Source organism: Hyaena hyaena, unplaced genomic scaffold, assembly GCF_003009895.1.
Source record: "Hyaena hyaena isolate Hyena2069 unplaced genomic scaffold, ASM300989v1 scaffold_137, whole genome shotgun sequence".
NCBI lineage: Eukaryota > Metazoa > Chordata > Mammalia > Carnivora > Hyaenidae > Hyaena > Hyaena hyaena.
Genome location: NW_024080769.1, coordinates 2781118 through 2794323, shown reverse-complemented (window position 1 = coordinate 2794323; position 13206 = coordinate 2781118). Strand labels below are relative to the sequence as shown.

Below are 13206 nucleotides of genomic sequence, written 5' to 3'. Positions count from 1 at the left end.
AACTGGCTTACCAAAGGCTGTCAGGCGTGAGCCGATCAAGCTGGGCTCCTAGGGTTGGAGTGGCGGTGCCTCACAGCAGCCTACGCAGCAATCTACCACAGAGCGCAGGACTCCGTCATTCAGCTTTATTTTAAGTGCTGGTATTTAGTTCCCCAAGAGCTGCAGGAGTGATAGTCGACCACCTGACTGAGGCCCCTTGGGGACTGGGCACTGGGGGGGCAGGAGGCCTCTGAAAAGAGCTGAAGGAAGAGGAATCATGCTTTAATACCAAAGGAGAAGGCCCAGGCTGAAGGCAGGAAGAGGCTCCAGAGCCACCTGCAGGGAGAAGACGGAGAGGCTTGGGCAGAAGCTCCCAGCGGCCCCTTAACACGGCCTTCACCTCCAGAGCCTCTGCAACTTCCTGGAGCAAGCAGAGTCCGCTGGGCCGGGGGTCCCTCAAGCTCTTCCTTCCACTGTACCCGATGGGGGGGCCTAACTGCATTCACAGGCAGACACCCAAGATCTGTTTAATGGTTGCTTACGACATACAATGCCTGTGATCCAGCACTGCTCCTCAGATCACGGCCCTGCCTCTAGAAGAGAGGGCCGCACGCATCTCGGGAGCTTCTTGGCCCTGAGAGTGAGCAGAGGCTCAGAGAGGATACAACAAGGCTCACCGTCTCTGGCTTCCTCCCACTGCTGGAGACAATGTAACGTTTGAGGGAGGATGGGAGGAAAGGAGGGACCAGCCCTCTGCCCTGCCTCATCTGCTCCTGGCTATGCTCCTATAAGAAAAGTGATAAGTAGCCTGAAACCCAAGGTACCAGGGCCTACCCTGTGTCCATGATCCTTGGCGAGCCCTCCCATTCACCCCCCTAACCAGAGTGGGTGGGCAGAGAACAGGAAGAGGCCTGAAGCCCTGAAAACGGCTTTTAAAAGCATGAGCTTTTGGCAAGGGCCCCTGCCGGGGACTCCAGGGCACAGCTCCTGTTCTGAAACCAGCCTCCAAGGCCTAAGCCTGGGAAGGCCCAAGGGCTCTACTGCCTTAGGATCTGAGCAGCAGTATGTTCCTATGGCTGAGCCCCATCAGCTAGCTCAGCCAGAACTAGACTCATTTTGGCATCTTTGAGATAGGGGGCTGGCCCCAAGCCTACTCATCTAGAATGGACACCCATAAAGGGGTCAAAGTCCAGACACTATAAGAGCTGGGGTGGAGCCCAGACAGGGGAAAGACATGCACCCTGCTCTGGGATGGCAGCTGCAGAGAACTGTTTCAGGGGAAGGACCGGGGCGGGGGGGGGGGGTGCAGAAGGAAGTACGGGGACATATGGAGGCAAGGAGGTAGGGGTGGGATAGTGGTGGCCTAAGAAGCACCAGGGAGCCTCTTCTGGCTCAGCACCAGGCTCCCCCAGGGACCTCCCCAATACTGAACAGTAAAGCTGCACCCTGAGGGCTCTGGCCCCAGACTAGGCAAAGGCTCTGCCCCCAGCTAAAGAGAGTATGGGGCTGAGGGGCACAGCTGGCAAGATGGGCACTGTGGTTCTACAGTAACATAACCTTATACTACCTATGCTGAAAACAGAAAAACAGTATAAAATCCCAATACAGTAAAACCATCCTGATGTCACCCCCTTCCCTGCCTCTTGGAGTGATGGAGTGGAAAGGAAGGACCCTGAAAGAAATCCCACCATAAAACTTGCATCAGCTCAGGAGAAAGGGTCAAAAGCCCCCAAATCAACTTGTGGCGGGGCTCTGGGCTGCCTCTAAGCCCTGGAAACAAATGCAGAGTGCAAGTCCGCCCTCTAGCGGGCAGCTGCAGCACAGCCAGTTCGACATGATCGGAAGGTGGGGCTGCTGGCGAGGGGAGAGGAAGCCACAAGCTACGGCAAGTACAGGCCCCCAAACAGGACCCACCCCACCCACGGTGCTTGCCCAGGCCCCAGTGACTGTAAACCTGAAACACAGTCTGTGAGCTGCCTAAATCTGTAAACAAAGTCCCACCCAGCCACGCAGGGGGCCAAGTGTAGAGATGCCTAGAGCCACTCGGCCTGCCGCCCACCCCGCACACCCAGTGGGAAAGCCTTCCCCGGCTAAGGGCAGGTGACAGGTCACTTTTAAATATGATCTGTTCTCTCACAAACTAACAAATCCAAAAGCGAAAAAATTTAACAAGGTCCTTGAAGCTTCACATCCTTAAGGCGTTCGTTGTCAAGTTCAGTGTGTCCGGAGCAGCAGGGGACTGCAGCGCCCAGAGCTCCTCTAGGCAGAGTGCAGTGGAATGACAAACTTGCAGCCGAAGGGTGAGTGGTAGCTGATGCCCACCTCCTGGAACACCTGCTGGGGGAGGCCGATGTCGCACAAGTAGACGCGGCCCGCACGCTCCCCCAGTGGCAGAGGCAGGCCCAGAGCCAGTGACCACTTGGCGTCGATGCCCTGTTCCCCTTCATGCACAGGAGGGTCTATGCTGAGCACCGGTGCCCGGTTCCGATTGGCCCAGGCGACAGCTGCCTTGTACCAGGGCTGGTCCCGCAGGAAGGCGTTCTCAGGGCAGTCCAGGCAGTTGATCACCAGGTCCACAGGACTAGTGGGCAAATCTGCAGGTGGAAAGAGTACCATCTGGGAATCGTTTTAAGCAGAGAGAAACCCAGGTAGGCACCAGAACCCAGATGGCCCCAAGGGTGTCTTGTTCCGACACCACTCAGAGGCCTCTCCACAGGCTGGCTTTCTCAACACTGTGCCAGGCCCAAGGAATTCCAAGGCCTGGTTGGGCTGGGCACCAGAGACCAAGAGACCAATGTCAGCCTGATGGACCACTGTCCTCACGGAGGCCCCAGGCCGAAACACTGTCCTGATGGCTGTGCAGGCCACCTCCGGGCATGGGAATGCACATCCAACTAAGCTCGGGGAAGAGGGCGCCCTGCCCAGAGCCCAGCACAAATGGGCTGGCTGCCATTTGCAGACTGGCCCAAGAACTGCAAGCAGGCCAGAACATGCTTACTTATTACTCTGCCTTGGGCTAGCCTACTCACACCTCAGGAGCCAGCTGGGCCTTGCTGCACTATCCCCCCGACCCCCCATCTCATGGAAATGGGCTGTTGTCCTTGCAGCCCAATCTTAAGAACGGAGAGAGAAACCTATCACTTCTCCATGCACTTAACAAAGCTCTGCTCAAACCAAGCCTCTGGGACAGCCTAGAAACAGATGTCTCAACAAGTATGTTAGTCTTGACCAGCCTAAGAGGATAAATTGAGAATAAGAGAAATCAGACCAAACTCAAGGTCGGCATCCTCAGACTGGCTTCTAGAGTTGAAAAGGAAGGCTTTTTGGGTAGCCAGGGGAAGAACTACCTGGAACAGGACATCATGTTACATATCTCAAGAGGGAGAACCCACAGTAGGCCCCCTTCCTGACTCTTGGCCTAAAGAACTGCTATTTCTCAATTACGGACTCGTGGCTTCCTTACTTATGATAGGCCACCATGATGAGGGGCCGGGGGATGTCCCTGTGGGCCATTAGGTTCTCAAGATTAAGAATGCAGGGCAGTCTTACTTCTATGTACCCAGGAACCTGGCCTGAGAAGAGACTGAGGTTCTGGCCCTGGGTCTGGCCCCAATTTGCCATCTGACCCCTGGCAAAGCCCTCTCTTCCCATTTCTTCTCTCCACTCCGCCTCCCTGCCCCCCCACCACTCACACTGAAACCCTCTTCAATCACTTTGCCCCTTTCCCCCACTTGAAACTGCTTTAGTCAAGATTATCAGGAGCTTCCACGCTGCGAGATCCAGTAGTCAGTTCCCAGTCTTCATTTGAGCCTAACCTAGAGCTGCTTGCTGGCAGAGCTGACTGCACCACACCCCCCCTTTCACTTAACTTCTAGGTGCCTAGCTCTCCTGGTTTCCCTTCTCCTTCCCTGTCTCTTAAACCGGTCTCTCAACCCCCCCCCCCCTTTCTAAATATTTATTTTTGAGAGAGAGAAGAAGAAGGAGGGAGGGAGAGAGGGGGAGAGAGAGAGAGAGCGAGTGAGCAGGGGAGGGGCAGAGACAGATGAAGGAACAGATGATCTGAAGGGGGTTCCGTGCTGACAGCAGTGAGCCTGACGCAGGGCTCAAACTTGCAAACCACGAGATCATGACTTGAGCTGAAGTCAGGACGCTTAACCTGACTAAGCCACCCAGGTGCCCCCTCCCTGACTTCTAAACAAAGAACTCAGTCTAAAAACTCCCCTACCTGTTCTCTCTTCCGAGGAGATAGCTTATCCAAGCTCATCACGGCTCATTCCCACCTACACACTTGGCCCTCCAGGCCAGACCCCTTGAATACCTGCACATCCACTCAGCAGCTCTATTCTGCTCTTCCTGCCCAAATCTCCTCCCACAAGTCTGCCCATCTCAGGATGGCACCTCCATCCTTCAGATGACTCAGGCCAAACACCTCGGAGTCGTTCTTAACCCTTCCCTGTCCCATTCCACATATCCAATCTGCAGTCTCAAGCTTTAAAACTGATTTAGAACCGAACCACCCTTCACCTCCTCTACCAGTACCACTGTCTGGGCCACCAGCATGCGTGCCAGTGCTTCACAGGAGCCTCCAACACCTGTTTGTAAACCTCTAGTCTATTTCCAAACAGTAGCCAGAATAATCACTTGGGACCTGAGCTGGATTCTATCTTCCTTCTACTCATTCCTCCAGTGATTCCCCATCTCATCCGGGGCAAACATTCAAACCTTAGAGTGATCTGCAGGTCCTTTAGAACCTGACCCTAAAATGTCTAAGTCTGCTACTCTCTACCCAGCTCTCCAACACTTTCTAGTTCCCTTCCCTGCTTTGTCCCTGTAACACTTACCACCATCTGACCTAACAGAAACGGTACTTATTTGTCTCTGTCTGTCCTAACCGGAATGTAAGTCCATGAAGCACGGATTAAAAAAAAAAAAAAAAAAAATCTGCTACCACATCCTCAGTGTCAGGAATAGCGCCTGTTCTGTAAATGTTCATAAAAGAACAAACGAGTCCCCAACTCTCCATATGAGAAGTGTGAGAGGGAGGACAGTGAAGGGATGGGAAGTAGGCAGGTCAATACCCTAGGTACTTCCTTTATGCACGAAAACTTACAAGCAGAGCAGACTTTACACCTGTGATGCCTTTCCATCCGCCACCACCAGGCGGCAGCACCAGACCATTAAACTCCAAGAGGAGGGAGGCAGCTTGCCGTATTAGCCCAGCCCTAGCAAACGCTCACCTTTGAGGTTAGATACTTGTTGGCCTTGGGTCTTGCTGAAGAGAGACAGCTCGTTGGTGATGGATTCCAGCATCTTCACAAAGTTGGGTAGGAAGAGAATGACCTGGACATCATGGTTGGCTAGATGCCTTCCACAGCTGATCCCCTGAGCCCCTTTCACATGGGGGCCACACAGCAGGGCCACTGTAGGCCTCTGGTGAACATTTTTGGGATTCAACCTAAAACAGAAGGTAAATAAGCATTATCAGCTGCAGATCTGCCCATCTCTTGCACCCTAAACCAGACAAGCTCCTCTCAGCACCTGTTGCTGAGTTCTTAACAGTCCCAGTTCCCAGAGGGGCCAAAATCCACAGCATCCCAGGTCTACAGGGTGGCGGTGGCACTGGCACTGTCCCACACATCAGTGTCATTTCATCTGCTGGGTCCTCTCACTAGGCGGTTCACCCAGATCTTGTTCCATACGACACTGTTGCCAGAACACTGCTTTCTGACCAAAACCACTTGACTGCTCTGTGTGACCTGTGAGGTCCGAATTCTGCTTAGCAGAGATGCTTCTCTACCTCTACAGCCTTCTTCACTCTTCCCCAACGTGCTGCCCGACTGAAGCAAGGCTGGCCTCACTCTGTCCTGTACCTGTAAGGCTCCTTCCTGCTTCTCCTTGTCAAGTTCTGACCCACCTTTTCTTAGAGATCTGGCCTAAGGCTCATGGTCTTCCAGGATTACTCTGGCTCAACTCCTAAGCAGCTCACAGCAAGCACTGAACAGGGCCGTTCTAAATCGTCCTCAATCAGGTGCCAAACCAAGTTCTCGTTACAGAGCTGTGGGTAAGCTAACAGGGGCAACAGTGTAGGCACAGCTGGTACCTCCTCCACAGAGTGCCATGTGGGTCAATGGAGGTATAGCCTGATACACTGCAGCACTGGTCACAGAGGAGGCAGCAGGCTCGGGGCTTCCTGGTCTCCAAGACTGGCAGCTCCCTTAGATACCCACTTCCTGATGAAGTCATTTCCACCTCCTGCCATTCAAAGCCGAGCCACGGTAAGGAGGCTTGGAGGACTAACTCTGGAGCTCTTCCCAACCCACAGGCAGTGCGGTCGGCCTCCAGGACAGAAGGCAGGTGGAGATGGACAGCAAACAACAGGCTTAGGCCCCTGCTTAGCAGGGACCATCACCTACTAGTCTCCCAAAGGGAGGAAGATGACAGATGCTATTCAAGTCAAAAAGGAAACCCCTGTCTTCCAAATAAATTCTAGGGAATTCAGCAACCTACTCTACACAGACACCAAACATTTCATTCCCCCACGACGTCTGCATCTGAAGGAAATATGATGAGTACTTCTCCCTTCTGACGGACACTGCTGAGCTGTGGCATCTGACTCACCCGTGTCTGTTCTGAAACGGACTCTTCCTCTCACAGAGGCACCCCCATCAGAGGACTCCAAGCAGGCCACAGCACCACATAACCAACGGCAGGGGGCAGAACCCAGCCATGTCTGGGGGGGAGACCTGGCTCCATCAAGTACCAGCAGTGTCAATGTGGCAAAACTTCCAGCTCTGTGAGCCTGTCAAACACCAGGCTACGACTTACCTTCGAGGTGAAGTTATGAGGCTCACATCCAACAGTGCTGTGAAAGCAGTGATAAACCACACGGTACCCTACACACATGACAAACATTACTGGCTGTGATGATCCTTCTCAAAGGAAAACCAGCAACTGACACAAAGGAGCTGGGGGTGGCCCTCCTGAGAGTTCCAATGCGAGAAAAGACAGGCACAAGGACAACCAGCCCCAAGAAGCCAGCTGGAGAGGAACGCGGCCCGGTGAGGACATCTGCATCCTGCCCCCACACTGCTGTTCCTTGGGCAGTGCCCGACTGCTCAGCTGGTCTAAAGCCCTACCTTCCGGCCACACAGAGTGACCTTCTAGATCCCGGCCACCCCCACGCTCTCAATTCCCTCTGCCCTCGCGCACGTGACTCCCGAGACCTGGACTGCCCTCCCTTCCTGCTCGCCTGTGTGAATTCCCTCTTCTCCGCAGGACACGGCTTAGATGCTGCTGCTCAAGGAAGGACAACTGGCTTGCCCGGCCTGGAGTAGAACCGTGGCTTCCTGGACAAGCTTGTTTCCTCTACCACAGCCCTGTACTTTCCGAAGACCTCACCAGCCCTCCGGAGGGCAGGAGCAGTATCTCAATCTTCTTTGTGTCCCTAGTCCTAGCGCAAGGACTGGTGCATGATCTCGGGAAATGACAATTAAAATTAAGCACTGCTCTTGATATATGGGCCCAAGGGCAGGTAGGAAGGCACCGAACTCCAGCTCTCCCACCCAGCTGTGACGGTGGTTCCAGAAGTTCTCAGGTATGGAACTCAGTTCATTTGTATCCCAGCCCATCCGAAGTGAATGACAAGTGCCAAAGGCTGATCTCTGAAGGCTCCTAGAAGGCAGGCCTCTGGTGGCCAGCAGGAGTGTCATGAACCAGCTGTTATCAGGGAGAGAGAGGGTCAAAGGGCAGCTTGCTGAGAGAAGAATGAGGACTTCCGGGAGGTGGGTAAGAGGGGCAAAACACCCCTCGCAGCATCCAGGAAAGTGACTTCACCGAAAGACTCACAACGACCAACTCCTCGGTGAGCGGCACCTCCCCACACTCAGCCCCTCCAGTCTGGAGGCATTTATTTACCTGTTGGGTCCTCCGAGTAGGGTCAGTGCCATCTGACTGGCACACACCCCTGTCATCTCCAGCCTCCGCTCCAGAGTCAGTCCATGCTTCTCGGCCACAGACAACAGCTTTTTATGCAGCTCATAGGAAACACTTGGGACAACCAGGCCTGAGTCTGCAGTTCAAAAGGAGGTGAGGAGAGAAAGGGTAAGTGACAACAGGAAACCAGATCCACAAGTGGCTGTATTCAATCCAGGATTCTGTGAAAGCCAAGACTCTAAGAGTAACCCTCCCCTGGCCCATCCGCCTGACCGGGGACAGAGGTGTGCCATATGGCCCTCCAGGGCTCAAGCAGTGGATGCGGAAGGGAGTTAACAACTGGTTTGTGTTGCCAAAGAGCAGCGGCGAGCTTCAGCTCTCTCAGCAATTCAGCTTTAGCTGTAAAAGCCAAGTCTACCAAGGTTGACTTTGTTACCAGCCAGAGAAGGTAGCAGAGCATGTAACAGCAACCTAGTGGCCACAACAGACACCGACTAATGCCTCCTGACACTCTGTTCACTGTCTAGGCTGGACGACTTGTTCCCACCTGCTCCCTACTCTTCCTCCTCTCTTCTACTCAGCCCTTCCTCCTTTTTAAGAAATTGAATGAGCAACTTGTTTCCTCAAATAACTTGTCATTTTCTCCCCATTTGGGGTGAGTGTAACCTAATACTTCTACCTCAGGGAAAGAGTACATAGAAAGCAAGCTACTCACAGGAATCTCAAACATTTTATTTGCCATAAAGAAAGAAACTCAACGAACATTAGGGAGAATCACAGGCACTGAAAGCAGACCGTGGAAAAGATTTGGTTTCACAAGGCCAACATCTGCAGCAGCTGGTACACCTGAAAGAGTCTTACAAGCATCAGTTCCAACAAACCAGGTACTGTTTCCGGGCCCAGGAAAACCAGGACAGAAAGACATGACAAAGTAAAAACCCGTGATCTGTAATGGGCAGCTCATCCTGATAAGCAATGCCACTTTACAAATACTAGAAGCCAAGAGAGGAGACTTTTGCCAAAGAGCCCCATTTTGATCTTACTGGCAGAAAGACCGACACACACAGACCAACTGGCAGGTCACCATGGGATTGCATGTAACTAGTTTTGTCTGGCTGGATCAGATACCTTTTTAGATCCTGTGTCTTCATCTATACTGGCCTGTAGACTCCTCAAAACAGGGAAATAAACCTTTAACTTCTTTGCTCCCCCCCGCCCCCCACCTCTTCAACTTGTCTCAGCAACATTTATCTAAAGAGGTGGGTACTCAAACATATACATGATGCAATCCTAGTGCTATTTCTGGTCTGGCCTAACTTTATGGTAGGAGTTATCAGGAAATTCATCATTATCCTACTGGTTCCTCTATAGAAAAACTTGTCTTCCTTACTGATCGTTTCAGGAATAATTTCTTGAAGTTCGATCAGAGATCCAGGCCTGCCTACACAGATTCTTTTTTTTTTTTTTTTTTAATATTTTTATTTATTTCTAGGAGAGAGAGAAACAGCATGAGCAGGGGAGGGTCAGAGAGAGAGGGAGTCACAGACTGAAACAGGCTCCAGGCTCTGAGCTGGCAGTCAGCACAGAGCCCGACGCGGGGCTCAAACCCATGAACCATGAGATCATGACCTAAGCGAAAGTTGGCTTAACTGACTAAGCCACCCAGGCGCCCCTACACAGATTCTTAAAACCACACAGAACAAGGCTGTGGTGGTACATGTGAACAACAGGAACCCAAGCACAAAGACTGAACTGAAAGCACCAAGGTCTACATCCTCTCAAGGGAAGGTAAAATAATAATAATTTATGTAATGATGATAATACAAGATGTCTACACATCCAAATTACCACTATCCTGTTGGTTAACCGAGCTCCTCCACCCGCCTGAGTCCCACTCCCGCCTTGGTACAAACAGCGCCATTAGGAACGTAGGCAGTCTCCTCTCTCACCCTCTGAAACATAGGTTCTAGGAAGGCTGCAGCCTGACCTTGCGTGTCAACAGCTGATTAAAACAGCCATTTTTATGGCCTGCTCCAGACACGCACATATTATCGAAACTAATTAGGAACCACTGATAGCGGTGTGAAAAGGCCCAGTGAATCTTAAGGCCCAGTGAATCTTAAGTCACTAACAACCCTAACCTGTCAGACAAGTCATACGCCTGCTTCCTCCAAACACCCTCTTTACCTGCAAAGTCACGCAAAAGAGGCTTTCCCTGGAGCCTGTGCTTTCCTTCAACCGGTTATGTGCTTTCTGCTGAATATGAAATGGATCAAGGCAGCGAGTCCTGAGCCTGCAACCCTACAAACCAAGGGGCCGTGTCCTGTGCTGCATGTACAGACAGCCTCCCATTCTGAGGGCTCTCCAGAGGCAGACTGAGCATCCTCTGCTACCTGTCTCCTCAGCCTAAGGGTACAGAACTCAGAGTACAGGGAGAGGAGAGCTGACCCCACACCCTGGCTGGTTAAGGTGGGAGCTGCATATTAATGCCCAGCCTCTTGCTGATCTGGGCTTGGGGATTGGGGAGCGGGTGGGGGGGGGGGTCACTGTTGATGAACCGGCACTCTGTAGCCTAGGGAAAGACAGTCTGCCAGTTACAGGGTCTAGGACTCTACCGTACCCTATTCAGTTTCTCTGAAAGGAATGTGCGAGCACCACAAAATGTTTCTTTTCAACATTTACACACAAAGTCCAACCAGTCAGACTGGCTTATCAGAAACAGGCAGAGGGAATAAAATAAACTCCAAAGGAAGGGAACCAAGAACATAGCGTGTTAACTGCAAACAATAACGCTGCCAAAGCCTGAACACGAGCCAAGCTAATTATGTTTGGGTTGGAAGATGTATCTTTATTGTTCGGGAACCAAAGCAGTAAGATCAGTTGGTAGGGTTTCTCTTAATATGTATTTTACAGCTGTTGGTGAAACCAGAAAGGGAGACAGGATTATAGCCAGAGCACGTCTTAGGATCTGATTAACCTTAGGGTATCAAGGAAAACGACTTAAGTACACCCCATACAGGCTGGGAGCTCATTCCACAACGTAAGGCTATGAGGGCAATGCAGCCTCACAGCCAGCGAGCTCACTGCCTGCTGTGGCCTCCCCTTCTTCAGGCCTTTGACATTTCCACATGGCTCCTTCCAGCACATGCTATTTCAGGCCTCTGCCTCCCTTATGGACATATATACACGTTCTCACACCCTCAAGCAGAATGTCCAAACCTCCAGCAGCCTCTGCATGTACGTCCCTCCCTGTCCTTCAACCCCCCCAGCCTTTCGGTTATGTAACAAGGCTCCCACAACAAAGTGCCGTCTCAGATCAAAACCCAATCCTTTGGCCCTTTGGTTAGAAAGACTGTGTGCATCCCATGTCTTATCAGTGAGGAGCACAGTGCATTAACGGGCATGGTGATTTCTCCAGGGCTATGAATTCTGCTTCCATTCCATGGTGGTGACTCAACTGTGGGGCAATATCACACTGGCTTTGTTTTGTTTTTAAGTTTTTCTTTTAATCAACCAGTGCTCCTTATGAGTGCACTCCTTAATCCCCATCATCTACTTCCCCCATCCCTACACCCACCTCCCCCCTAATAACCATCAGTTTATTCTCTATAATTAAACACACTGGTTCTATTTTGGAGTACAAACCACCAGTAAATTCATACCCTCAGACCCAAAGTGTACAAGAAAGCCCCTGCAGATTTACATTAAAGCTACCACAAAATGAAATTTGGTGTCATGAGTATCTCTGAAAGAAGAATGTGTTAGAAGAAGCCTAACTATTCTTAATACTCTTTATTAGGGCCCATGATCTGGCCCCTGTTTACTTTACCCCCTTTACCTTAAATCCCAACCCCAACCATGCTCCAAGGCACCTTGGCTGCCTTTTGGTTCCTAAACACCCCAGTCCCTTCTGGCCTTAGGAAGGATGTCCCCTCTCTGGGGACTCTCTTCTCTCTTCCAATCAATGCTCTACCCACACTCAAGGCTGGTTCCTCATTCTTCAGGTCTCGGCTTAAAGAGCTCAGTCTCAGCATGCTGCTTATTTCCTTCATTGTGCTGAATACAACTTGTAAACAACTGGTTTTTTTCTTTTTGGGCTATCTACTTTGCCAGACTATAAACTCCATGAAGGCAGGGACCGTGTTTGTCTCATTCGCTGCTGTATTCTGTTCTTCTTCTTTGTGCCTTCAGTGTTAGCACGGGACCTGGAAGAAGGTCTGTATCAATAGGTACTGAATGAATGAATGAATGAATGAATGAATGAATAAGAACGGAAACCTATAAAACCGCCTCAGCACATTCCATTCTGCAGTTGGATAAGAGCCCAGCTGTAACCAAAGGTTAAGTGTGGGTAAGAGGTTCGGATTCTCTCCTCACCTCTTACTCCCCCCATTTACAACAACTAGACCAACCCCCTGTCCACACTGGACCTCATTACTTCAGGTTAAAGCTCCACTACAATAAGCCTTGGACTCAAGAGTGTAAAGAACTTCCTGACAAGATTTTTAATTATGAAGAGGAGAAGGAGCTTTACAAAGAAGATATCCGGTGGACAATACCTTACCAAGTGACTAAGCCCCAGGGGTAAGACAAACTGACACTGTATACTCTTATGATGTGATACCCGGAGAGAGTGCCCCACCAAAATCCTGGAAAAATGTGTAACATTAACCACATCAAAAGGAAACAATCAGTAAATAAAACTAAGGAAGGGGCGCCTGGGTGGCTCAGTCAGTTAGGCATCCGACTGCAGCCCAGGTCATGATCTCCTGGTTCGTGAGTTCGAGCCCTACACCGGGCTCTGTGATGACAACTTGGAGCCTGGAGCCTGCTTCAGATTCTATGTCTCCTTCTCTCTCTGCCCCTCCCCAACGCACGTTCTCTGTCAAAAATAAAAACTTTAAAAAATTTTTTTTAAAAATTAAGGAGTATACTGCAAATCAACTGGCCTAGACTCTGCACAAATGTCAGTATCACACCAGACAACAAAAGCTGTGGGAATTGTCCTGGTTAAAAGGAAACAAATGAGAGATGACAACTAATTATAATACACACTGTTGATTATAAATACAGCTATGAAGAACACTACTGGGACAACTGGAAAGTCAATGGATATGGAGTGTACATTAGGTAATACATCTGTGTTCATTTTAAGTTTCCTGAGAGCCAGCTTACCCTATGGTTGCACAGAGCAGCACCAGAAGTAGGTGGGATAATGTGATTAAGCGGAAGGAGTACTCCAACTAAATCTCAAAGGGTTAGGTGTGCATATGCGTTTATACAAAGTAAATGTGG

The 13206-nt window shown here is 50.9% G+C and overlaps 1 protein-coding gene across 2 annotated transcripts in view; it reads right to left on the bottom strand.

Annotated features, from left to right (window-relative positions):
* Positions 1 to 501: 501 nt before the first annotated feature.
* The window catches only part of EDC3 (enhancer of mRNA decapping 3), a 49158-nt gene continuing 36453 nt past the window's right edge, over positions 502 to 13206 (bottom strand). For both annotated transcript variants that reach the window (XM_039238228.1, XM_039238227.1), the window contains exons 5-7: positions 7894 to 8047; positions 5217 to 5434; positions 502 to 2573 (exon numbers count right to left, since the gene is read on the bottom strand). In XM_039238228.1, the coding sequence (XP_039094159.1) occupies positions 2239 to 2573; positions 5217 to 5434; positions 7894 to 8047 (707 nt within the window). In that variant the 3' untranslated portion in view covers positions 502 to 2238. The remainder of the gene's footprint in view (positions 2574 to 5216; positions 5435 to 7893; positions 8048 to 13206) is intronic.